This window comes from Amphiura filiformis, chromosome 11 (genome assembly GCF_039555335.1).
Source record: "Amphiura filiformis chromosome 11, Afil_fr2py, whole genome shotgun sequence".
Taxonomy (NCBI): domain Eukaryota; kingdom Metazoa; phylum Echinodermata; class Ophiuroidea; order Amphilepidida; family Amphiuridae; genus Amphiura; species Amphiura filiformis.
The window spans coordinates 35347649-35375247 of NC_092638.1; the positions used below are offsets into that span (position 1 = coordinate 35347649).

The window sequence follows — 27599 nt, forward strand, 5'->3', positions numbered from 1 at the left end:
AGAATAAAGGTATTGTTTTTAACAGCTGCCGTGCATCTATCGTCTCATATAACACGGGCGACATATTATTTTAAGTAAAACAATAAGGCGAAGCCTAGTTGTTTTACGCCAAAAATAATGATGTTGTGTGTTATATGAGATGATAGATACACGACAGTGGCTAAAAACAATACCTTTATTCTCATCCTTAAACACTTCAATTCAAATAATATATTAATCATAAGTATTCCAAATTTTTATCAAATTTTACTTTAAAAATACTACATTTTACAAGGAATTACCTAAGGCTTAGAATCGATCAGTCCCATTGTTGCTATGCACCTCCGGTTGGTTCAAATAGGATGTATGAGTCTTGTGTAAAGTGTGTGATACCGTGTCATATCGCGAGTAAGAACTAATAAGATTGCAAGAACATTTTCAAGTGTTTTAGAATAATCGGATGCAAAGGATACTACATTGCGATTTGCCCTATATTCCTTAATTTCATGAAAATGCTCCACATAAGATTTTATAATCCAAACTGATTTTGTACGTAAGTTCAAGTTGATAAGTTTCATAACCACAGCACACCCACATAAAATAAATAAAACTTATTCAATTCCCACTGATTAGAATTTTCTTTTACGATAAATTTACATTCAATATAGAGATGAATATCAAGTATTGGTTTACCATTATTCACATTTAAAAAAATCTAAGATGACTACATCATATAAGCATAATTAAACTGTTATTGTATAGTTTATAGATGTAAAAATAGCATAATTGTTAAAATAACTATAAATATTTTAAGAAATTGGAAGCTTATGTGACAGCATGTATTTTTGTATGATGTGTGAATTTGTCAGATAAGAGCTTTTTATTAATTAGAAATATATATTTTTGGTGTGCTTTTTTAGTTATTTCCATTTCTGTTTGATTGGTTTTCAAAATATTTTCCTTCAGTTTCTTCATTACCATGTGAATCTGGGAAAATTATAAAATTAAATATTTAATATTTGCTAATAACACTTTTGCAGTACAACCAGTAACTATATAGTACTTTGGTCCATAAATATGTTCGAAATGCTCCAAAATATGTTATTAAAATGCTCTAAAATGTACATTACATACTAGTACAATCACATGACAATTGTCTCGTACACATTTAAAATATAGGTCCATGTATAAAAATCTGTCTGAGTCTTGCATTGTAATGCCCAGCAAAAAAGCCGTCATTCAGAGATTCAATCATGTTTCACCATTGTTCATCGCCGTTTAACAATGCATGATTTATTTTGCGAGGGCAGTTTTAGCTGCCAGAGCTGGGTGGTGTTTTGTTTTCATATGCTGTGACAATAAAGCCCAAAGAGTTGTACATAGACTAAATTCAAGTTACGCTTTCTAATTTTTGGGAAACACATTTTAAATCTTTTTCATAACCAATTATCACAAATAACTTAAAATATTAAAATTATGAGCTAACTCTTCACTTATGCTTAAGATTTTGAATGCTAGATATTGTGACTACAATTGTTAATGAAAACTATGCAAATAGCATGTTTTTGTCAATTTCCCCCTAAAAACCTTTTATTGCCAGTTAAAATGAATTAAAGAATTTGGATTTAACAACATAATATTTTTTTATTTCCAAAATAAAATTAGTGCTGTTTTTTTCTGGAATCAGTAGTAGAGACTTCTATTAGGAGATAAATTATCAGACCATATAGCAAACACACACTCATTAGGAGTAACCCAGTCTAGACCTGCCTCTTTCTGTTCACAGGTTGTGATCCTTTTTACCCAGAGCATTTTGACCAGATTTAAACCTAATGATAAAACGCTTTGAAAGGGGTCAAAATCATTGCAAGCTCTGGGGTCCAATTATATATCTATTAACTCAATGCAAGCCCTTCAAGCTATAAAACTTTTGTTGAATTGGGACATTGGCCTTTCATTACAATTGGTTAAAAGCAAAAACGTTGTATATGCATAATAATAAGGGGTTAGAGCAGCATGGCCCAGTGGGTGAGGTACTCTTGATGCAAGAGGTCCCCGGTTCAGTTCCCAGTGGAGGCAAATATAAAAAACAATTGTCCGCTCTCTCCGTTACTGCATTTGAATGCAGATGTAGTGGATGACAAAGACCTCACAGCCAGTTCCGATCAAGGTAACACCTGGCTGTCTGTACACCCTACCCTGGGCATCATGGGAGAACAGTGTCTGGCATTGAATGATTCACTCAGGTTAAATATAAACAAAAATTAAATAATATCAGAGCACTTATGATCTGTTTGTATTAAGTCATGGACATAATGGTTAATTAAAAGAGTCCATCATCAGTAATGAGGGGGGAAAATGATGACAAAACCTGGTTACTCTTAGGAAATATATAAAAAGACGACAAGTTTCATTAATTTTTTGTCAGCTATGTGAAACACTGTGGTTGTCCCTTTAAGCTGAGAGCAAGGCTAAACAGTTGTGAGTGTTAATAACAACAAGAAGATCATATTTTGTTTGGACAAGCATATAACTTTTAATCTTAATGATTTCTGTGTGTTTTTCTTTCATCTAACAGCCACCATTTGATGGAGAAGATGAAGATGAATTATTCCAATCTATCATGGAGCACAATGTATCATACCCCAAATCTATGTCAAAGGAGTCAGTATCTATCTGCAAGGGAGTAAGTATACAAGGAGTTATTCTTAATCATGGGATCTGTTTGCAAGAGAGTAAAGTAGCAGGGGTTCTCAACAGACAGCCCGTGGGCCAAATCTGACCTGCCAACCACTGGTATTTGGCCTTGAATACCTCTAAAATGTAAAGGAAATGTAAGAAATGGGGGTGTATTTGGCCCTCAAGCATGTATGTATGAAATGTGCTTGGCCCCCTTCTGGCCTCAAACAAGTATAGTGTAATAGGAGTTATTTCAATCTTTTGGATGTTTATGTCGCCTGTTGTATATTCTCAAACTGACCATTATACCATTCTATTAATTTAAATTATTTTCATCTAAACTTTAAAGTGGTACACAGTGTTTCATGTATCAACTTTGTGTCACAGGCGCCATGTCAATTTGCAAGAAAGTAATCTTTAGTGAAACACTTCCCCCAAATCTGTGCATAGGAGTCAGTACACCACTTGTTTATTGGTTCACCTCAATAATGGTAGAGATGTCAATGCTTTTTCACGTTTGGGCTGCAAGTGTGCCAACAAATCGCTCTTGTAGTATATTTAACTTGCACTAGTGCCAGGGTAACAGAGCAAGTTCCAAGGATGACCCCATATGAGACCAGAAACAGGTAAATTGAGTAACCCCTTAACCCCAGGGGTACACCTTCCATTCTACAATGGAGTCAAATGTGTTATACCCCAAATCTGTGTCAAAGAAGTAGATCAGTATAATCATATTTACATGAAAATTTAGTACATTGGCAATATTTCAATTGATCAAAATGGACCTCAATCTCTCTCAACATACATATTTAAGAACTGCTGATAGTGGGTCTCGTTGCTAATACAAACTCATCCTTCCTGCGTCTTCTCCTTGTCCTTTGGTGTTCCTCAGGGATGAACTTTAACAAATTTTCTCTCTTCTAGCAGTCACAGATAATGTAGTATCAAGCAGTACCTTGGATGATTATGTCACATTATAAATTTTCAAACTTACTAATACCATTCTATTTCAAATAATTTTCATCTAAACACAGTTCCTGACCAAACATCCAGCCAAGAGATTAGGCAGCGGAGGAACAGGCGAGACAGACATCAAGGAACACCTGTTCTTCAGGCTTAATCGACTGGGAGAGACTAGCCCTACGCGAAATCCAGCCACCATTTATACCCACAGTGGTAAGTTATCGTCTTATCGTCACCGTAGTAAGTATGTGCAGGACGTTAATAGGTCGGATGGTCTATTTTATGGCATTGCTTTCCAGTACTTGGTATCACCATGTCTTCCAAACTGTACCATTTTACCCTGATGTGGCAGCGACGCCATGCGTATTGGGTGCAGCTTTAAATCACTAGCATTCACTCAAAGCGCTGACATACACAGGCACATGCTTAAGACGGGTGCCTCAACGCAATTGACATCACTGCCACTTAAGAGTGAAAAATGGTATAGTCCTGGAAAGGGAGTCACATCTCCCTGTGACATTTCACAGTACAAGAGGAAGGGACAAAGTAAGTCTAGTAGGTTAACATGACAACACCAATTTGTAATCAGTCTGCTCCCAGAGTAAAATGCAGTATTTGTTAGTAGTCTACAAAGCAGATACGGCCTTCTTACTACAGACAACAGAATGATTGGTAAGATACACTACAAGATTACTATTGGGGCCATCTGTACAGGTACACCGTTGCTAATATACCTGAGTGGTACACACTAAGTACCTGCACAGTACTAATGCTGCTACTGCACAGGATTCACCAGCAGTGGTACTACACTGGTACTTCCTTGGTACTGCACAGTACCAGCTTGGTGAGGGTGTACCTGTGCAGGAGCCTCAATAGGAATCTGGCATTGTAGTTTTGCTAACTCAATCTGTGACTTCATTGACCCTTTGCATGGTCATCTCAAACCGAGGTTCTACCCATCATACTGTGCGTGTTTCAGTGCATTGCTAGAAATGCACAAACAATAGAAATCATGCGTTTCAGGGATACCCTCGGTTTGGTAACAAGATGGTGTATCTGTGCAAAAGGTGGTTTGTGGTAAGTTGAAATAATGAAGACAGTCAAAAGTCATCTTCTCTGCAACTTTGTTCAAATTTGTAAAGAAAAAACAAATAGCAAAAGAAAGCATTGTATAATGATGGCAAGTGGAAAATCTACAAGACTAGTTAAACATACATATATACACACAGAGTAATGGATATGTACCCCTATGCAACCTCAGGTCAACTAAATCTCATCCACCCAACTTACTCCAATAATACTAGTGATATCAATTCTGTATAGAAAAGTATATCATCCTGAGGTCAGAACTCACATTGTGTATGTCCATTGCCGCATATATACCATGTTTGGCATGATGTAGACCGCTCTAACACAGCAGAGATATAGTATACTTAAAACAAACACATAACGTCACTGTACTGGAAAAATCTTGTAACTCCAATAGCTGCTGTGTGTTAAATATGTACAGTACAATATATTGTGTTGTACATATTTAACACATGACAGGTATTGGAAACATACTTAAAACATCGCACCTATTGGAATTGCAAAGTTTTGCCAGAACAGTGACAATATATACATCAACAAGTCTATTGTCAATGATTTTTACCTATGTTCATTTAAAATGCCGCTTCTTAATCCATTATTTGCAGATTTGTCCTTTATTTTGATGTAAGGATGCATATGTATACATAAATATACCAAGAATGTAATTTGTGTTGCTTTATATTGAGTTGTTTAAAAGGTCACATCTCTCTGTGTACCGAGACAACTTGATTGCAATTTTGTTTAGCAGGTTACTCTTATATCAAGAACTTGATAACATACCGCTATTCCATTTAAATCCTCACCACCCCTGTGAAAGATTTTGAAAATATCTTCCACAGGGGGAGTATGAATTTCAAATGGAATGAACACATTAAGCAGCTCCATTTGAATTTCATACTTCCTGTGAGAAATATTCGACCTGAATCTTTCACATGGGGAGGGTGAGTTTCAAATAGAGTTGGCTAATGTGCTAATTCCATTTTTAATTCATACTCCACTGAGGAAGTATTTCCGAAATCTTCCACAGAGGGAGCGTGGCTTATACCGTATTGTTGGTAATAAACGCCCCGGGGCGTTGCATTTTTCCAAAAGGGGGGCGTTTATTGGAAGTGAATTGTCAGTGAAAATGCTTAAAATTTGGTTCAATTTCCGATGGTGCTCCTGTTAAAAGAAGGATTTACGACTATACATGATGGCGCGCCCATGGAAAATGATATTTTCAGTAGGAAATACAACAAAATTACACCTGTAAGTGCATGGAATTAGTGAAATTCTACCATAATTAGGCAATGAAATGGATGGGAGTTGAGTCATAATAGGTTTTGTCTATGCAATTTAGTGATCGTGACTGACATGACTGATGCAAGTTTTAAGCTTACCTACATGATATGTCATGGAAATGTTCAGATTTTTGTCAATTTTCACAGAAAAATTGGAGGGGGGGCGTTTATTAGAGGGGGAGCGTTTATTACAAACAATACGGTATATGGAATATTCCAATGCTTGCAGGGAATGGAAGAAAGAACTGTTTCAAGTGATCATTTTTGCCATATACTTTTTTCACTGACTTCAAACGATTTGCTTGTTTTCACAAATTTCACACATTTTAAGTTTTTCTCCATACAGATGTACAACTCACATCAAATAAACAGCTCAACACATGTTAAATTTCACTTAAAATTCCAAGAGTGTCTAAATCACAGAAATTGATGCAGGGCAATAATGTCCACTTTGACAATGACGATAACTATAGGAATTACGGCGTTTTTTGCTTTCTTAAGATAGTGATGTCATTACTTTGTACCTGTGCTTTCTTTGTGCACATATCATTACTTTGAGGACTCAGCGCAACAAAGCCTTATCTCCAACAACTCCCCTGGGTATTGTTGTATATAAATGTAATCACTAGGATCCAAAACATTCTCATCTAATAGTGCACAGTTCATTAACCCCAATACATTTGAACATTCTTTGAATGACCTCAGAAAATTTGGGTACAAAACTCATACTCTGAAACTTAAGGTCAAGTTTTGCACTATGAGTGTTTAATTGAGGTTATTGAACTATGCCATTGGGATGAAGCCATTGCAGTCCATAGTGAATCATGCTATAAATGAATAACTTAACCCAGTGGAGATACCCGGAAACAAGGTAGTGTTGTACTGAGCCGTGCAAGAAAGTTGTAAGTGTATTATAATGAAGTGATTATGGTTTGTGCATTCAACTGTTGATATGATTCAACATGTATGTATTGTTCTACAGCTACTACAAAACACATGTCACTGTCTTGACAAAGCAAGAAACACTTTGAGAAGAAGAGTCATCGTAATACTGCATAGAAACATACAAAATGTTACATTATAATAGCAGGTTCCAACATACATGCTAATTTCTTTGCTATGTGCATGGTGCATTATGTTAGCTATTGTTCCTCAAAAATGCCACTAGTATTGACCCAATACTTATTAAAGATTTGGAAATTGCCTTGGTACAGTGCATGCATCGGCATTATCTGCAATGAATGTGTAGGTTTTGTAGGGATGGTATTATGGATACTTTTATGTTGGAAGCCATATCTTGAAAATTAGTGTTTGGTATTAAGTGTTTGGTCAATGAAGGTAGTCTTTACAAGAAGAGCAGCTAACAGTTGTAGCATGTATTTTTCAAAACCTTGCCTACAAGCATATAGAGTGCCATTATGGAGTTTGAGCAAATAAATTACAGATCCAAGCATATTACAAACAAGTATTATTGTAAGACCATTTAACTGTATTGGCATATTTACGCATGTATCGTATTAATTTAGCTTTCATCAAAAACACTATATGCTTGTAGACGAGGTTTTACGGTAGATTGGATCTAGCATTACAAAGAAATGAACATGTTTGTTGGGTCTACCTTTTCGTGGATATTGTGCACCTAATATCATTTTTTTTCCATTTTGAAACAGTAGATGGTGACAACAAAGTTGCATGTGTGTGAACCAGCTCTTAATATATTGTTTATTACAGAAGCTTCATCTTATTGCAGCATTTTGTGTCAATCAGGCCAGAAATTGTAGCTTAAATAATATACTAAAACAGTAAGGCTATTCCAGTTCAAGTCCATACTCCTCGTACTGAAAACATGACTTTAATCTTCCTACTCCCCGTACCGATGACATGACTTTAATCGTCCACATAGGGAGTGTGAATTTCAAATGGGTTTACCTGAATGGGTGACTCTATTTGAAATCTTTACATAGGGGTTTATGAATTTCAACTGGAAAGCCCAATCATTTGCATGCCAGCATATAATTTGAAATACTGTGTGCCTAATTGTTATGGCCAGAAACACTGTTGCAATTTTGCTGCAATGTTTTCTGCAGTGGCCAGAAATTGCTGCAGCATCATAATACAAAAAACAAAGCAATATGATTGATCAGAAAGTTGCAGCTGACAACCAAAATGGTAATCAAGAACCAAAAACACAGTGTATGTTGCAACACAAAAAGCATGCATAAAAACTTATATGCTGGCCTGAAGCAGTTCTTCATCAAGTTTGAAGTTGTCCTTCATCAAGTAGATATAGTGGTAGTACGTTAACTGTATTCATGCCTTTAACATTTACAGAAAAATAAAAGGGACATCAGGTATGTAGAAGTAGAAAGCATCACCCTAAAAGGCTTGATTAATTTGATTGGTTAATGGATTGATTGATTGATTGATTGATTAATGGATTGATTGATCCGATTGATTTGATTCGATTGATGTGCAGTGATCCTCTTTCTGAATCTTATTTATTAACCAATTGCTTTTACCCTTTAAATATATATATATATATATATATAATATATAATTGGTATTTTGCCTTCCTTATATTTATCAAAAATTTTTAAGGAGTTCTAAGTTGGTAACCAAAGTCCATGTTAAAGGGATTATCAGAGAATATTCTGTACAAAATATTTTGAACTGCACCGCTACACGATCAACAATTATACCATAGGCCAATCTGATCATGATATATCATGTCTTTGTCATAGAACATTAATTACAAGTAAATTGCTATTGCCAGCGTCGACTGCTAGCATACATAAGTCAACCATGGCTTCCAAATTCAGCAGCCTCACTCATAAGATATAACAGTATGGTCCTAAGATTAAAAAGTTACCTATTGAGCCGAAAAGGTAACAGTTTAAGCTTATGTCAATATGACAGAGTCAGTATCAGTCTACATGCTGCTAGTACAGTCATAGTTTTAAAAAAAAAGAAAGCACAGTGATTTCTAGTGCGCTATGCACAGGCACAACGCATAGACGTTGATCCACACAGTCATAGTTTTAAAAAAAAGCAAGCAAGCACAGTGATTTCTAGTGCGCTACGCACAGGCACAACGCATAGACGTTGAGCCACAAGCCTCAGCACACTTTTTAGCCTACCTTCATTTCAATGTCAGATTGTATCTTTATCAGATTGCTCTCATATTTGTTACTTATTTGCTTCATTAGCACATCTAGTATGCTTTCTTCAAAAGCGCAAAATCTGAATTTTCAAGAATTTGACGGCGTTGTTGGGCAGATCACTGATAATCCCTTTAAGTGAATTTTATTAAGGAAAATAGTCATGGGCTATTTCAGTTGAAATCCATACATCCCCTGTGGAAGACATGACTTGATCTACTTCACAAGGAGCATGAATTTCAAACAGGGGTTACCTGAATTGGTGACTCCATTTGAATTCTATACCCCTGTGTGTTTGAGATTAAGGTCATGTCTTCCATAAGGGTGTATGGATTTCAACTGAATAGCCCATTTCTGTTGGTCGGCATGACGTCACTTGCGATAGATCGCTTCTTCCCATTGGTTGCTTTTGCCGAGATTCGGCTGTTCCATCTCGCCCTCTCGGACACAAAGGGGACACTTAACCGTTGCGCTCAATGCCTGAAATTGCAATACGAGCCATAAAATAAATATCTCTTGATGAAACAATTCCAAAAGTTTGATTTCTTATCACTGAAATCAACTTTAAATAATTACCAAAGACAAGGCAAATTGGTATTTTCTGGCCTGAGAAAATTGATTTGAACTGCAAAGCCCTGTACAAACCAATAGGGATTTTGTGAGGGTGTCCCCTTTGACAGATGTGAGAAGTGGGTAGGTGCACTGGATGGAACAACCTCGACCGAGAGAATAATCTTGACTCACTTTAAAATAATGTGCGTGTATTTTGTATATGTGTAGAGGAATTACTGAGTTTTGGGTGATTTTATTGTGGGTTTGGCATGTGTGTGTAGTTCTTTTCCAGGAAGCAGTTGAAACTTTAGCAAATCTTGCCACAAATTAAAGCACCTTCTCAGAATGTATGTTGTGTGGATGTGCGGTGACAGAGTAGATATCTCACACTTACCCATAATGCATTTCTATCCTTTACTGATTTGCTATTCAGTACGATATGGGTCGACTAGAAAACCAGAATTGCAAGATCTGGATCATCATCATCATCAGCCGTATTCAGCCCACTGCAGGGCAAAAGCCTCCCCAAGTTGGCACCAAAGATTCCTGTCATTTGCTTTTGCCATCCACCTGATCCCTATGAAACTTATACGAGTGGATATTCATACGTAGTGGTAGATAAAATGAATTAAAGTTTTAACTTCAACACTACACTATTTTTCGCTCACCTGGAACGTTTTCACTAATCCGACTAGCGTCTTCAGCAGATGGTGATGCTGTGTTGATATCTTGTCTACAATCGGGATATCTCTCACTAATGACATCATATGATTGACAGGGGGGGCCGCGTTACATCGTAACATCCTATGACGTCATTCTGTCAATCATATGACGTCATCAGTGAGAGATATCCCGATTGTAGACAAGATATCAACACAGCATCACCATCTGCTGAAGACGCTAGTCGGATTAGTGAAAACGTTCCAGGTGAGCGAAAAATAGTGTAGTGTTGAAGTTAAAACTTTAATTCATCCTATGAAACTTGCTATCTCATCCTTCCATCTGACTTTCTGTCTGCCCCAGCCAAGGCTTCCATTCTGTGACATTCTTTGTCCTTCTATTATCTGTTGATCTTGCAAGATCTGGATAAGCTCTGTTAATTGAGAATTTTTTTTTTTACTATCAACCCATGTTGCACTGAATAGCAAATCAGTATGGGGAAGAAATGAATTATGTGAAGTGTAAGATGTCTTCACGGGTGAGGTGGTGTATGTGCAGAATTTGTGGTGGTATGAAGTGTTAGTTAATAAGAAGGGCATTGAGTTAAGCTTGATGTGGGTTTCATTTGCCTGCTTAGTATTGCTTATTGTTCAAGTATTTTAAACTTGGCTATAGAGTGAGTCGACACTTGGATAGATAAAACTTAACCATATGCAAATCAGGTGAGCATAAAGTGCTGTACAGGCACAGCCTACATTGTAGGTTGTCAATTGCCTGCTGATGGCTCTAAAAAGGGTCATTCAAAGCAGACTACCTGTTGTCTCCTGGAAAATGGTGGCTCTGAAAAGTGTTGTTTATTGTGACTGCTGCTTGCTTGGTAGCCATGTTTAAATGCATTTTTTTTTAAATATACAGTTGAACAAAGAAGCAAAATAAGCTTGCAAGATACTTGTATTGTAAAAAAGATTTTTTTAAATCTTACCACTAAGTAAGTTGGACTAAACTGTTGAATGCAGCATACACACACATACAGGCTTTGCCATTTAAGGAGAGCTGGAGCAATTGCTCCCCATCACTCCCCTCAAATAAAGCTGAGGAGAGCTTTTTATTGCTCGCCTACCTTTGGTGTAACAATAATAACCACATATATACAGTACAGTAAAAATGCTCTCCTAGCTCTCCTGTAGCGCTTCAAGGAGAGCGATTAAAAGCTCCCCCGCAAATTTCAAACGGCAAAGCCTGACATACAGTAGTGCGCTAATCACACAGAGTCACAAGTCACAGTTTATTCTGTGTAATAATGTCTCTATTGTATGCTGCACTCAGAAGTTGCCCTAAGTTGTTATTGAGTGCTGGTTGCTCAATTGACAGTAAGTGATGAGCATTAGTGTTAATGTGGTGAGGAAGAGTATGGCCTAATGGTGAGGAATAGGATACTTGCCTTTGGTGCATGAGGTACTGGGTTCAATTCCTGGCGGTGAAGATTTGCTGAGATTTTGACTTGGAAGGAAAAACCTACACCTAACTTCGGGGAGGGACGTTAAGCCGTTGGTCCTCTGTATACAGAGAGCCATACCTGTACCTCTCAGTCAGTTTCTAAATGGGTGGGGTTGTAACCACTGACTGTTCTCAACCCGTCCCATGGTCCCTGTGTTCAAATGCGCCCAACAGAAATAAGCTTGGGTTATCCAGAGTTGCCAAACCCAAACAAATCGAATCAAAATGTTAATACAGATTCTATATGGACCTAAATTGCACACAACTTGTATAAGTATGGTTTGGTTTTTTGTTCATCGGCACTAATAATATTGTAAGCTTGTAAGCTATTTGCATCGTTGTTCAACCAAATTGAAAAAGGTATGAATTATTATCATTTTCCTTTTTGACAACCCCCAGCTTGCATTCCAGATACATGGCTTCATTATAATCATGTACCAGCATATATAATAGGTGTCACTAATATATCATTCAGTATTTTTTGGATTTGTGCAAGATTGTTTCCATCAGAGTTAGTTTGAAATGTCAATTAGGCAATTTGTATCATTCTTTTCTTCATTTAAAAAAAAATTTTATCCTAATTTTTGGGGCTGTTAATCCCATGGGCACTTCAGCCATTCTTACAATATCTGTGATTGGTTATTTACATGTTATGATTATCTGATTAACCAATCAAAATACAGGTTTGACAACCTCTTCATCCTACAGACTATTCTTACCACATCTCTGATTGCCTCAGTACATGATAGAGCCTTCTTTGCAACCAATCAAAATGGTTCTTATATTAGAGGCCAATAATTCAGCTGGATAAGTATGTGGAGGATCATGTCAATCTGAACCACACTACTATGACATCATGTTATACTCAAGCTCAATATTGTAAGATTGCAGAAAAATATGTATTGTAAGATTTTTAAACAAATATAACTTTTTTCACACAAAAAAAATCTAGTTTTCACATAAAATGAAAGAAAATAGCTATTTCATTCCAGCACTTAGATGGTAAATGCGTGTAGGCTCTATTGGCCCTCAAACTTCCAATTTCATATTCTGTTGGTCGGGCTGACGTCACAAAATGGAAATAGCCTTGTAATACCAGTGTGCGCATGTGCAGTTCCCCTTTCTCGAGCTGGTTGCTATGCGCGTGCTTGTGCAAAAGAGGACACTTAAGGGACAATGTTCCCGGATGTCCGACCGAGTGAATGGACTCGCTCCACAGAGAGATAATAGTGGAGGAGTACTGACTCTGTTATTTGTAGCATATTCTTCAAATGCATTTTTCTCGGAAATGTATTTTGCATTTGTCCTGCATGAACACCACTCTCTGACAACTAAATGATTGATATGCATTCATTTTTATAAGATTTTAATTGTGTGTCTGTAGATATTTTAACATAACAGTTTAATTTCAAATTTCTTACAGCTATGTGTGTATATATGATTTCACATCTGAATGAGTGGTGATGGTGTGTGTAGGCGGTACATTCATTTTCCCATCTATAGGCCAAGGGGACATTTTTTTGAGTTTTTCACACCAACAGGGACTTCCCCAGGTGTCAAACTTTCATAGCGTAACCCCTATTCTAAATATGCCAAATCCAGAGACCTCAAAGTGCATGGTACGGTTGAAGTCCCTGATTTAGGCAAGCAAACTTAAACTGAAAAAGTCCCTGGTTTGGTGGTAAAAAACTTGGAACTATTGTGTTTATGTCCCCAGTTGGCCAATAATTGTCCTCGGTTGACACGCAGTACTTGTAGGGTGTGCGAGGGAGGGGGGTATTCATGGGTATTAGTGTGTGTGTAATTGCTGACAGTTCTTTAGAAAGTTCTCTATTTTTGAAAACTTATTTTTTAGCTGTTATTAAAATAAATACTTGCTTGTTTTTGTGATGACAAATTTTTTGTTTATATAAATTTACCAGCCAATCCAGCTTTTTATATCTTAAACACAGGCTTGTTATATAAAATGTTGAAAGTGTTGCAAAACGTGACCATGCGTAGTTAACTCTTTAACAATATATGAGTTAACTTTCTTGCGATTAACAAAATAATCACCGTCCAGAATGTGTTAACTTATTACCGTCTAATACTATCCAATATATTTTTGTTACAAGCCTGTGTTTTGTGTGTACTTAACTCAGTGGCATAGCATCATAGGGACATGGGGACAAATTTCATAGAAAAAATACCAAAATGATTGATACCCTAGTGGTGCCTCTCAATCAGACCCAGTGCCCTTCAATTGGTCTTTGGTGCCCACCACCGCAATCAGATGAATCACACTATGCCAATGACTTACCTCAGCCCCTTCAAGTTCAATTTATGCTGTGCAGAATAGAATGACCAACACTGCTTGAAATCAAGTGTATACGATTTATTATGTCATTGTAGATAAATCCATTTGTGGCTGTTCTCAGTTAGTGATGTTAACATGGCAGAGAAACTTCTTTTGCGTACATACAACTATGTCATGTTTATAATTATTGGTATTTGCTTCTGCAAATCCATGTCTCATCTTTAGGTTTTGAATCAACATTTCCATTTTTATTTACCATTTTAGTGATATATAGCTATTAATGGGTGACCCCAGTTGAAATGCATACACCCCCTATGGCAGATATGACAGGGAGTGTGAATTGGGTTGCCTTAATGGGTAACTCCATTTTAAATTTACTCCCCCTGTGTGGGAGACCAAGGTCATGTCTTCCACAGGGGGTATATGGATTTCAACTGGAATAGCCCAATGTTTGGTGATTAGCAGCAAAAAAGCATATGGTATACCAACTTTATGTGGAGAAACAAGTAATAATTAGCAGTCTAGACAAATGTGCACATTATATGTATACGTATGTACTGGTATTCTGCACAAAGAAATTATTTTTAGGATATAAACTTTTTGTACTAGAAGTTTCAAATGCTCAACGTTTGAAATAAGCAGTCCCAATAGGTTTTGTAAAACCCAAATGTATATTAATATACAAATATTGCAATGCATTGTGGGCAAATTTAATGTGTACATACAAATAAAGGTGAGTACTTGTACGCTATAGTCTGCATTGGTTAGAGTGGGGGGGGATAATGGAAGTACAAAATGCAGACGGAACTTGTAGCAAATTTAGGTACAGAAGAAGGTAATGTTTAATAGCCAAAGTTATGCAACTCATCAATCACAAATTTTAGTATCCCTTCTGGCTTGTTTTGTTTGTTTGTGTGGTCCTTTGTTGTTATTTCTTTAGCTTGGTGTACATGTTTTTGGGTTTTTTTGCCGGTCTTTGCTACTTTGGGGTCTTTGCTGGTTTGGGGTTTGGCACTGGTAAATTTTGGCTTTCAAACTTTGCATTTGTAGTTACTAAATTTCCACATGACATCAATTATGTTTCTCTATTTGCTTCCCCACATCAAGTTGGTTTGATTTTCTCTGTCCTCCTTGCCAATCATCAAATGTTATAGATACATTTTAATAATTTGTGTCCAAAATTCCAGAAAAATTGGGACAAAAAGCAAATTTTGTCCCATGGAATAGTAACCCAGTTATAATGCTCGTTCATATGTTACACTCTGTGGTAAGGAACAGCTCTGAATATGTCTGCAAATATATGGTATAGCCAAGCCCAAATGGGGGATATGAACCTAGTCAGGGAAATTAGACCCCCCCCCCAATTTTGTCGTGAGGGGGGTAGAGACCTGTCAGTGCACCCCCCCCTTGAAAACCTGCATATGCCACTGCTGCTTTTGAGGAGAACAGGGAAATGGTAAAGAATACTTGTAGGCCATATAACAATATCATCAAGTCGTTTGGAGCTGTTCCATTTCCTAGTATGTTAACAGTTATTAAATGTATTTTTACATATTTTTTTTTACATTTTGGAACGTATGGTGTTTACTTTATGCAAATCATGTGCATGTATTTTACCATGCTTTTATTGGTTTCTTTTAAGTTCGATTGCATTTGTTATATGTAGTAATGGGAAGTGTGTTCATTGATGTTTGATGTTCTCTTGTTTTTCTTTTTTTCCCCTTTCTTTCTTTTAAATCATTTTGTGAACAGAAATCACCCCGGGACGCTGAAAATTTCGATCCTTATTTCACATCGAACCCGTGCACCCTAACCCCGACAGACAAGTTAATAATCATGAACCTGCGAGACGAATTCGAAGGCTTCACTTTCGTCAATACCGAATTTGATGGCTACATTCACGGCGGGCCAGCCAACAATAACAAATGAAGGAGATGGCTGGCTAGCGAGGCTGGCTAGATAGGGGGCGCTTTCTACAGCTAGCTATATACCACCGCAACCACCAGCAATCAATCATCACCAAACCAAGCTTTACGCATCCTTCATAACCCTGTATCGTGTGCAACAGCTTCAGTACAGTTGTAATCCTGTGTTGTGTCTTACATAGCAACCTTTGTATCTTAGTGGTGTTTTTAGTTTATAACTGGTCTGTATATATTGATAAATCGAGTCATTTTTTCTGTTACTTTTGTAATTGGTAGTTTTTCACTTTTCAAATCATAATATATGATACACCTGAATTTGAGAATATCAGTCTTTTTTCTGTCTCTAATTATGTTGCATATTGGTGTGTGTTAGATACATACCAAACACAGAAAAAGGTGATTTAAACAAAGTAAATTTTGGTATAGGTGTATTTTTTAACTTTGTTATGTGGAGTCAGTCTACCCAGTTAGGATAGTGGCCAATGCTGTTAATAATTTAAAAAAATGATTGTTACAAATGCATTAAAATAACTTTTCTTGAATTGTTAGCACACACAAGAAAACACCTTTTATGGACTTACTATATGTATGTGACCAAAATATCTTGAACAAATTATTTCTGATACATTTCAGTAGGTCTATCTTGTTCCTAGTTCTTAGTATTCTTAATGCCTACCTTCAGATCCGTAGCCAGCTCCCCCCCCCCCCCAACCAAATAAATGCCAACTTGAAAAAGGTCCACTTTTTTTCTGTAAAAATCATTAAAAAAAATATTATCCCTTTAAAAAAATTAGCAAGAAAGTCCACAGCCATTTAGCTCCCTGCACCCCCTCTAAATCAATCTTGGCTATGGGCTGCCTACGTAACATATGTATGTACATGTATCGCTAGTTATGTAATGTGTATTAGCTTAACTGTTGTATCACAGTGGTGTTCTCAGGACTGGATTTGGGCAAAGGAAGGCTGGGGTGGGGTGATGCATGGAGTGGTTAAGGCATCCTGATTCATTGCATCCGAGTAGACACTGCATGAATCGGTGAATGGAATCCATTTTGTTGGCTCCCCGTTACAATCACTCATTTGATACTCTGCAAACCCCACCCGATACCTGGTGAAAACAAGTGCTGTCTCCAGCATAGACTCCTGGTTAATTGTGACATTACTGTCTTGAGAAGGCTTTGTGCAGCTACCACCCCAATCAAACATGCTCCATGGGTATTGTGTGATTATCACAAATAAAGCATCTTGTGATGAGGAGGTTTCCTCATTTAGGCCAGGGGATCCCATCTAGTGGGGTCATCACCCATGAGCTCAAACCTTATCACCAGACTACCTGTGTGATTAAGGTGAGCTAGACATACAATCCAATTTTAGGTAAGGTCCTCATACTGAAGTAACAAATATGCAAATAAGATTTTCATGACTAAATTTGCATGTTTGTGACTTCACTATGAGGCCGCAGGCCGCAACTCAATTTTGATGCTGGGTCATGACTGGGCCCAACTTTCAGAAATTGGGTCACATTCTAAAAAACCCTGTTTTAGGATGTACAGTTAATAGTAAGCACCGGCCAGCTCCACCCCACCCCGTAGCCAGTGCCTCCACCTCTTTGGAACACCATTGTAACATGTTACTCAAAAGTCTAATTGTAAGAGTCTCAGTGAGGTGTGGTTCTCATTTTCTGGACATGATACTTATTGTAACATGAATTTTAAAAGCCTGACTATACCCCACTTCAAGAAGTGGTTTCATCCTCAATTGATATGGCTAATGCTTAATTATAGTTGTACCCATTTCATTTATGACCCTCATCAGGTAACCGATTGTTTCAATTTGTAAGAATTAAAAAAAGAAGTTGAGAACCTCACTTTATAATGTGTTGATTTATTGGTTTGTATTGTATACTACAGGCATGAGAATTGTCAGGCTTTTGCTTGAATTCGGGCAGTTTTATTGTCCAAATTACTTTTTTTTTCAGCCTGTTTTTGGCCTTTTAAGGCTGAATTCACACGCTTTTTCAGGCAGTTTTCAAAAAAGCCATTCTCATGCCTGATGCCCTGAAATGTGCAAGTTTTGATGTTGAAGGCATAGTAATGTATATTGGGATTTTGTGTACAAAAAGATAAATAATTGTTTCTGTTAGTGAGGAAAGACTACTATACATGTTTGCGAAAATCTGCATTTCCTTAATTACATTCAAGAGTCTTGGGTAATATTGCATTAGTCGAATTCTGTGACCCTGAAGTCCACTAAATGTTTGTCTGTCTGTCTGTATCATCCATGCATCGCATGCATAATCTGTCACATTGCATGAAAATGCAACCTTCTTTCACAGCACTGTTTTTGCATAAAAATAAATCAAAAGTGGCTGACTAATGCATGCTTTTTGTTTTCAAGCTGCTTGTTGATGATAATCCTCACTCTACCCATATAAGGACCCCAAACCTGAAACATAGATTTAATAATACCCAAAAACTAGTTAAAACAAGATAGTTGTATTAACAGTTTCTTATTTTTTCCATATCTGTATTTTTTTTTAAGCTATCAATTATTTAGATTTGGACTGCTTAACATTTATTATACTCTATAGCTAATTTATATTCTCTGTACATCTTTATATGATAATGTCTAGTTTTTGTTTTTCACTAACCGCTTTATGCATTTTACTTTCATTCAAACTAATTTTCACCGAGGCACTGTAGCCAAATTTGTTCAATCTTGGGACTGACCGTTGATGTGGCTTTGATACATGCTATCAATGATTAATTAATCAAAATTTAATGATAAAATTATTGGTCAATATATTTCATACAAATATTAAATGTGACCACAATTATCAACATTCAATTAATTGATATTACAAGGGGCTTTGCCTCGCAATTGATGGATTGCAAGTTTGATCCTCGGCGGTGCCATCGTGTTGTGCACTTAGGCAAGGCGCTTTACCTTACTTGCCTCTCCCTACCCAGGGGTGAAATGGGGAGCTGTTATGAATACTGTCCATTAAGTGTCGCCCAAAGGTATGAGCATGCCTTGGCATTTTGTGGCAGCTGACATATTCTAACAACAGCGTTTTGGAACATGTGAAAGGTGCTGTATAAATATCAAAATTTATTTATTTCGTAGATAATATGGATCGATTTTGCATCGACGGTCGATCAAAAGATGAAACAAATTTGGTTCTATTGCCGAAGCACATCACTCTCTTTTCTCCTCTTTTCTCTCAAATCTCTTGCAGTATGCGATGTCAACATTCTTCTCATTTCACTTTTTTATGCTAACAGCCATTTATTTGCAGGCAGAAATTGTAATGTTAATGTCGCAAGTACGAGTTTTTATATATTATTAGCGATTATATATTTCACATTTGCATTAATTCTTTTGAATATTAGCATTATCACACACATTTTACATATTCATAAATACAAAGATAGAAATTTCACAATGTGAGAATTTTCCAAAAGAGATATATTTATATATCTAGATATATATAATGTGAGAATTATTCTCCCAAATTAGGTTTAGTTTCAGGATAGAATCTCAAGAATATGTGAGCCCCTTTGGCAAAGTCATTAGTGAAATCAGTGTATAATATAATAGATGTTTGGTTTAACCCCTTCTGACCATCTTATATTAGTCTAAATTCTAATAAATCATTCACGATTGATTTGGGCAATAATTGCAATTGTGTGTTATTTCAGCGTGATCATTCCAATGCTGGCTTGGTGTTTGTAAAAGACAAAGAAGTTAAGAAGTAAAACCAAAAATTATTATTGTACAGGCCATGACAACTATTGTTACTTGAAGGTTGAAATTCTTTTCTTAAAAGTTATTCAATTTAGACCATATCATCTTGCGATCTATCTGTTTCCCTGTTGATTGAATTACGCTGACTTATTTGCAAGGTGCCCGACTGGTACACACAGAGTACCTACATAGCGCCAATGCCGCTACTGCACAGGACCCACCAGAGAGTCCCCACATAGTACCACTGCTGGTGCTGGTGCTGCTGCTGCGCAGGACTCAACATCAGTGGTACTTCACTGGTACTCCTCTCGTATTGCACAGTACCACAAGTGTACCTGTGCCGGCGGCCGTAATTGGAATAGTGTAGTTGTTACCGGCATGGCATGTAAAATTATGATCTTATAGTTTGTAGATTATTATTATGTAGGTTGAGTTAACTAATATGTTACGATAATTATACTTAATCTTTAGTGTCTACACACTTAATACAAGCTCAGCATATAAACATTTCATGTACATAAATAAGCTTATAAACACATAGATGCATATGCACACACACCCCAACACCCCTACCAGTGTGAACAAACTGGTGATTAATGGAAACAACACAGTCACAATCGATGACGAAAACTGGTGTTTGTTGGATTGTCAGGGACTATAAATAATTGCAGAGCTGTCTAATGTAAATATTTAGTTGTTAATTAGATTGAAATTAAATTACATTGTACAATATTGTCTTCATCATCTGGCTAGACACACAAGTCTGGACTGCACACAGATCCAGATTCTTATGATTTTTTGATTCTGGATTGGATCTAGATTTGTAAGGGCTGCATCTTATTTGATGTGGACTGAATCCAGTTAGATGTGGGCTGCATCTATATTTATCTAGACTGATCTTGTTTGGTATGGACTGAATCCAGACTGCTTACAGATTGATCTGAATTGCACCCACATCTGGTCTGGATTGCATCCATATTGACATGAATGGCACCCGGTTTAGTCTACTGCATCCAAATTGAACTGGAATACTTAAATCTTGATCTGAACTGCATTTAGGTTGGTCTGGATCAGGGTCTTAGCTAGCTAGAAACTGAGGTTTGCCCCTCATTTGAGTAAAAATACCTGTCCTAATTTGACCTTTAAAACATTTACCAGACCTCTACAGCCCATTGGGGATTCAAAGAGTTCAAATGTCTTGCTATGGCCTTGTTTTGCAAAGCTGGTCTACTAAAAAGGTCAACAGCCTTTGTCAATACCTACAATTATTATAATGTAGTATCTGTCAAAGGCATTAATTTTGCTGGCCAGACGGGTGGCTAGCTAAAACACTGGTCTGGATTGCATTACTGATTAGGGCTTTGTCCAAATTTGTCTGGAATGCAATGATCCACATTGCTTTTTCATCCCAAATTGTTCTGAACTACATCCAGATACACGAGGACTGCATCAAGATAGAGCTAAATTACACCCAGTTTGGTCTTGATTGTATCAAAATTGATCTGCATTGCTTTCCAATTGAACAGAGCCATCCATATTCATATTGATCAGGAATTCACATAGGCCTACATTGTTTAGGACTACTTTCAGTAACCAATATTAGAACGGCATGATCCAGATTAATCTAGGTTGGTCCAGTTACGTGGATCGATCGAGGTCAGACGGATTGCTTATGTATAGAGAGCCCCAATGTAAGCTGTACAAACAGTGTCACGTTTAACATAGCATATCATGAAGTACTTTACATCAATTTATCAGAACATGAACAAATATAATGCTTGAAGCATGCACCTGATTTTTCTGTGCAATCACTTGCTTTTTATCTCTAGCTATCAGTATATACTAACACCAATTTGTTCTTCTGTTTATTCACCCATTTTCCACTTCTTTCACCTCTTTTTTGCACCTTTCATTTATGCATCACTCTACCCTCGTACCTTTTGTTTTTAATTTTTCTGCACCTTTGCAATGTGACCTTTGAACTCCGTCCCTATTTACAGAAAAATGCTCGAGACACAAGTAACTTTGATGCAGAATTCACGCGAGAGGCGCCGAACCTCACACCTACAGATAAACTCTTCATAATGAATCTTGACCAAACAGAATTTGATGGCTTTACTTACATCAATCCAGAGTACATAACTAACGTGTAACGGTAACTATGGTATCAATAAGCAACTGGCAAAGCAGTATGGGTAAGGTCAAAGGGCATTAGTGATACATGAGATTGTGACTCAACTGGATACACCAAACGCACTGTAACATTATCATGTTTTGAAAATCCAGTTTATTATCTGTTACTTAAGCATGCGGTTTTGTAAAAGGAAAGGGTTAAAGGTTAATGATACTTTCAAAATGGAACTATATGTATCTTAAAATGTATGTACATCTGATAAATAGAAGACTTATTTTGTGGTATGTGTAACAATTGTTTAGTGAATACATGTTTTACAAAGCAGAGGCTATGTACTTACCAAGCACTTCAAACTATTTCCCCTAAAGTCTCTCTAATCTGAGTAAAACACAAACTTAGAAGCAGTAGCAATATAGCAATACAAGGGACGATATCCACTAGTGGCTCTGAAAAGAGCTGGTATTTCTTTTTTATCATGTGCACTATATAAACAATCAATAAAACAGGTTACCCCTGCTGATGCTGCAAAAGGGAGGTCTATTTATTTAAATTGAGTTAAACATCTTTAAAACAAGTGGTAAACTGTAGTTACTTATAAATTGAATGTGACGATAAAAAGAAACGGACGATCCTGTTATGGTGGCTCAGAAAAGAGCTGTTTATGGAAGTGAATGTACTATGTAATGCTTCTGTGTAATTTATCCCTATAAACAATGCTGGTATTGCTGCTGTGAGAGTAGAACCTATTTTCGTGGAAGTGGTAGTGGAGGCTTAAGAAAAAAAGGCAGCTATTTTGCTTGTTTGTGAAGCTAGCTATACCATTTGTCACCCTTATGGGGCAGTGACGTCAAAGTGTTGAGGCAGCTATTTCAAGCACACACATCTATATGGCGCCTTTAAGCGTGCAGCGTGTTTACGCTAGCGCCTGTGAGCGTAATGCTATCGATTCAAATGCTCACTGACATCCCTGACACATCAGGGTGAAAAATGGTATAGCAAGTGTTAAATCTCAGGTTGGCAGAGGTGTATAGATACTATAAAGAGATGAGGCTTACAGAGTCTTACTATGTGAAATATGCTCATCCATCAGTTCACAGTTCTTTAATCCCCATAGGCCTCTACATGCATAGAGTGACCTTTGAGTGTGTTGGGTACAAAACTTATACTCCACAACTTGAGGTCAAATTACGAGCTATGATGCTTTCCTGTTTGAAATCCACACTACCCTGTGGAAGATTTTGGAAATATCTTCCGTAGAGGGAGTATGTTTTTCAATTGGTCAGGGTTGATCATTTTGAAACCCATACTCCCCCGGTATTATGGTTTTACCAATATCTTCCACAACTGGAGTGAGTATTTTAAATGGAAGATACCCAATTGTGTATTCTATTCAAAACTTATACTACCACTGTGGAAGACTTATGCTAAATCTTCCACGGGGATAGTGTGGATGTTAATGGAACAGCAGCCTTGCGCAAGGGACTAACCTAAGTGTAGACTCATTAGGTCTTACCTCTTTGATACTACTAGTATAGGGTTTTTCCTGGTTTTTTTTTTATTCAATGGTATAAAGGAATACTAATACGTGATATTGGAAGCAATTGCATTAACCTAAAATAACACCAAGTACATGCCCTTACTGGAGGAAACATTTTGTCCTAATCCTTGCTAATTGTAAATATAGCTTTTTTTTACAAAATATTGAGAAAATAAGTGAAAATTTTAGCTTTCAGATTTTTAATGTAGTATCAACTTGATTTCCAGAGTTACACCACAAACTGGTATTGTGGGTTATTTTCTAATAATTATAAGTGGTATACTGCCGAGTGTGATGCAACGTAGCACACTTATTATGTCAATATTGGGTTTTTTTTGGTTGTTTAATTTTCTCTTTGTTATATTTTCATTCAGTGATGGATCGTATATTCACAGTGGTACATAGCCTATACTGTATGTTATAGATAGTTATTTTTTATTGGATTTGTTTTAAGTCTTACATGTACACAAGGTCATAAATTTGTTAAATTTGAATGAAAACGAACTTGTGTTAAAAAAATACTGACAAATATATAACTTCAGTTCACCATGAGTTTGGTGGTAACATCGGTGCTTTTATGCGGTTGCCCCCTGCAAGTGTACTGATAAACCATGTTGTAAGCATGTGTATGTGCTCAGGTTAGCATGCAATTTGTACTTGAGGTGAACCATGGTGGAGACACGTACTCCTTTATCCTTCAATGCCTTTCAGACCTCTGCTGGGGGTATTGTGTCATTCCATTCAAATCTAGTCAAGTCCCATACATTTTTTTCCCAACTATGTGGTTTTCCCACAGTCTAGGTGCATTTCCACCAACTGACTAACTGGGGCCATGTTAATTTCCCCAGACATTCCCCCCAGCTGGGTGCACTTTTCCCGACTGAATGACAAAAGTGGAACCGTACCCCCCCCCCCTTTGTTTACACTTCTGCCTAAGCTAATCTGAGCCCACAGTACATGAGCAATTTGTTAGCACTGATATTATCTAGAAATTTGCAAGTATAAGAACAGATAGTTTATTTGGGGTTTGATAGTAGTATATCATGATTGATCATGATATTAAAAATTAAACTGAAAATATAAAAAAAATATAATTATGAAAAAAATATACGCTTATTATTTGCTTGTAAATTTTAAAATATAATTATTATTATATTTTATAATTTACTATTCTATATTACGAAATTATGCCATAAAAATATTTGCCAGGTTAAGTAATTAAGAACAACGCATTGACAATTGTGTGTGGACAAATATAGCACAAGATTAGAGCTGGGAGTATTGTTTTTGTTCTTTTTGAATTGCCAATATATATCATTAAAAGTTTTATTTTCAAAAGTGCCTTTGTGTAATCTGTAAGGGGTCTGAAGTAGTATCGGACATACTATAAACATTGAATGCTTTTGTTATTTGCTTTAGCCGGACATAGTGTTGGTCATACTATAAACACTGAATGTGTTCCTTTTTTTTTAGCAAGCACTTTTCTTTGTAAAAATTCAAATGATGTTCCACAATCATTTTGTGGAGTTGTTGAATTCCCTATGGCACACAGGTTTACGGTGTACATACCCAGCAAACATACCGTATTGGTCCGAGTATAGTCCCACCCGTTTTTTAGGTGAATATTTTTCATAATTGGGGGTGGGATTATACTCAATTTCCACAAAAAAAATGGTAGATCATATAGGCAGAGAGATCTTAATATGAAAACGGCTGTCAAAAAAAAAAAATTTAAAAAAAATTCAAGATATTTTTTGTTATGAAAAAATTTTATTCATAAATATACTTATTAATGATTTCAAAATGCATTGAATTTGAATGCATTTTGATATCATTAATAGAGTATGACATGAAAACAAAGTATCAATTTTCATATTAAAAATACAAAATATCTTGAATTTTTTTTTTTTTTTTTTTTTTTTTATTATTTTTTTTTTAGGTCAAAAATTTAAAATTTTTCTAGCATTCATGTTTTAAAAAAAAAATGTTTTTTTTTTTTTTTTTTTTTTTTTTTTTACAATTTCTGGAATTTTTCAAAAATGGGGTGGGACTATACTCGAACGTGGGACTATACTCGGACGAACACGGTAATTATGTTTTAAAACCGTTTTAACAGATTTTCTGTTGCTTTGGTTAAAACATTTTAATAACACTAATTGTTGGATTATTTAAAGGTTGTGGTAACATTTTAAAATATTTTATAGGCAAAAACACTGCAACTGCATTGTTAGAATGTTGTCAATGTGTTATTTGGAAATAATTTTGCCAAACATTTTTGCAAAATATTCTGTCAACACTGAAAATGACATTATGTTAGAATGTTTCACAGAAAGTTTTCACATATGTTTTTGAATGTTATTAAAACAGTTTGTATCCTTTATATACCCTAATATTTAACTTTTTGTGAATGATTTTGAAAACATTTACTGTTTGTTGGGTATAGCCATCTGATTATGCTCAAAATTAAACAGGTTTATAACAGTATAAGTTTTTCAAGACCCACACAACCACCAAGTGTTCAAAGTATTCAAAATGGTAGATCATATAGGCAGAGAGATCTTAATATGAAAACGGCTGTCAAAGTAGGTTTTATTGGAACATAAATTAACATATGATAATATATTTATTTACATCGCTTATTTGTTGACATTTCTTCTATTTGGTACGATGAGAAAATATCCAAAGCAATTTTCACCCCATTATAAATTGAAATACATCAGTTTTAGATCTTACATATTCAAGAGATAGGTAGTGTGAACAATATTATTATTTTATTTAAATATTAATTTTTTGGTATTTATGTAATAAAATACTTCATAAAAAACCCATTCCCACCTTCTTGTAAAGATACAAAAGTGTAAAAGACCGTTATTGTTCTCTTATTGGTGGAAACTATAATTGTATATATATATAAGTGCACTGTTTATTCTCTTTAGCATATTCACATTCCAATCTGGTATGTTTATCAAAAATCTTGAATATTTATGATTTGCAAAACAGTAAAAGCATTTACAGTTTTAGTTATTGAATTTTATGTAAGCTTAAAGTCCCATTCAGTGATCCCAGGGCAAGTCAAGTGTAAAAAATTAAATCGTTTATAAATTGCTTAAAAGTGAAGGATAAGCCATTCAAATTGTCATTTGGTATTATTGAAATGAGAAATTTGGCAAAAAAACAAAATAGCAGAAGCCCCATTCAAATACATGTAGCTAATTTATATACTGTCAGTATATAAATTACAGATTCATGTAAATGCCTTTAATTATATCTTCAATACACGCTTTCGCTTAACCACTAGCAGGCTATGCTAGCACATCTATGACAATGACAAAGGTACCAAAATCTTAATTATTATGATTTTTATGATCATCCGGATGAGCAAATCACTGAATGGGCCTTTAAACAAAAAGTGGAGCATGCATCATCTTTTCATAAGGAAATCTGTTTAAGTGTTCTTAATATTTTTTTCTCTGATATTGATTATTGATCATTTAAATATATGGATATAAAAAGTTTTATACTTGTTATAAGGTATGACTTATAGTAATCATGAAGTTAATTTTGTTAACAAAATGAAACCGAATGCATCGATGTATCACATAGTGATGTAGATTGGATGTAGCTTTGTACATAGTGGCATAGTAGCAGTGTAATATATTGTGACGGGGCAATTTTTACTGAATATATTTGCTGTAATTAAAAAAAATGTGTTTAAAAATTTGTGTCATATGTTATGATGATATAATACACTTTTGACTGCTTGTGGCATAATGGTCACATTGTTTTGTATAAATCAAATATATGAAGTGCTTTTTTAAGCGATGTTCATATCTTATAGCGGAATTACCGGTACTATGCCAAAGTTCATGACCTCAACTATTTTATAGGTTGGAAAGTTCAACTCTATAGCAAGGTCACTCATTACATATGGACTGCATTGACTTATCATTGCTCACTAGGTAAATAAAATAAGCTAACTTATAAAACCTTTAATCAGATATGACATTTTTATGTCATTTAAAAAAATAATCTGTTGCCTTGATCCGTAAATTAATCTAGATTTCACAGGTGAAATATAAAATGATGACAATTTGAATAAAGCT

The 27599-nt window shown here is 35.8% G+C and overlaps 1 protein-coding gene across 1 annotated transcript in view; it reads left to right on the forward strand.

Annotated features, from left to right (window-relative positions):
• Positions 1–22872, forward strand: part of LOC140164774 (protein kinase C-like) — a 379558-nt gene extending 356686 nt beyond the window's left edge. Inside the window, 4 exon segments of the mRNA XM_072188144.1 lie at positions 2558–2665; positions 3693–3773; positions 3775–3834; positions 21826–22872. Of these exon segments, the coding sequence (XP_072044245.1) occupies positions 2558–2665; positions 3693–3773; positions 3775–3834; positions 21826–21978 (402 nt within the window). The 3' untranslated portion in view covers positions 21979–22872.
• Positions 22873–27599: the final 4727 nt, after the last annotated feature.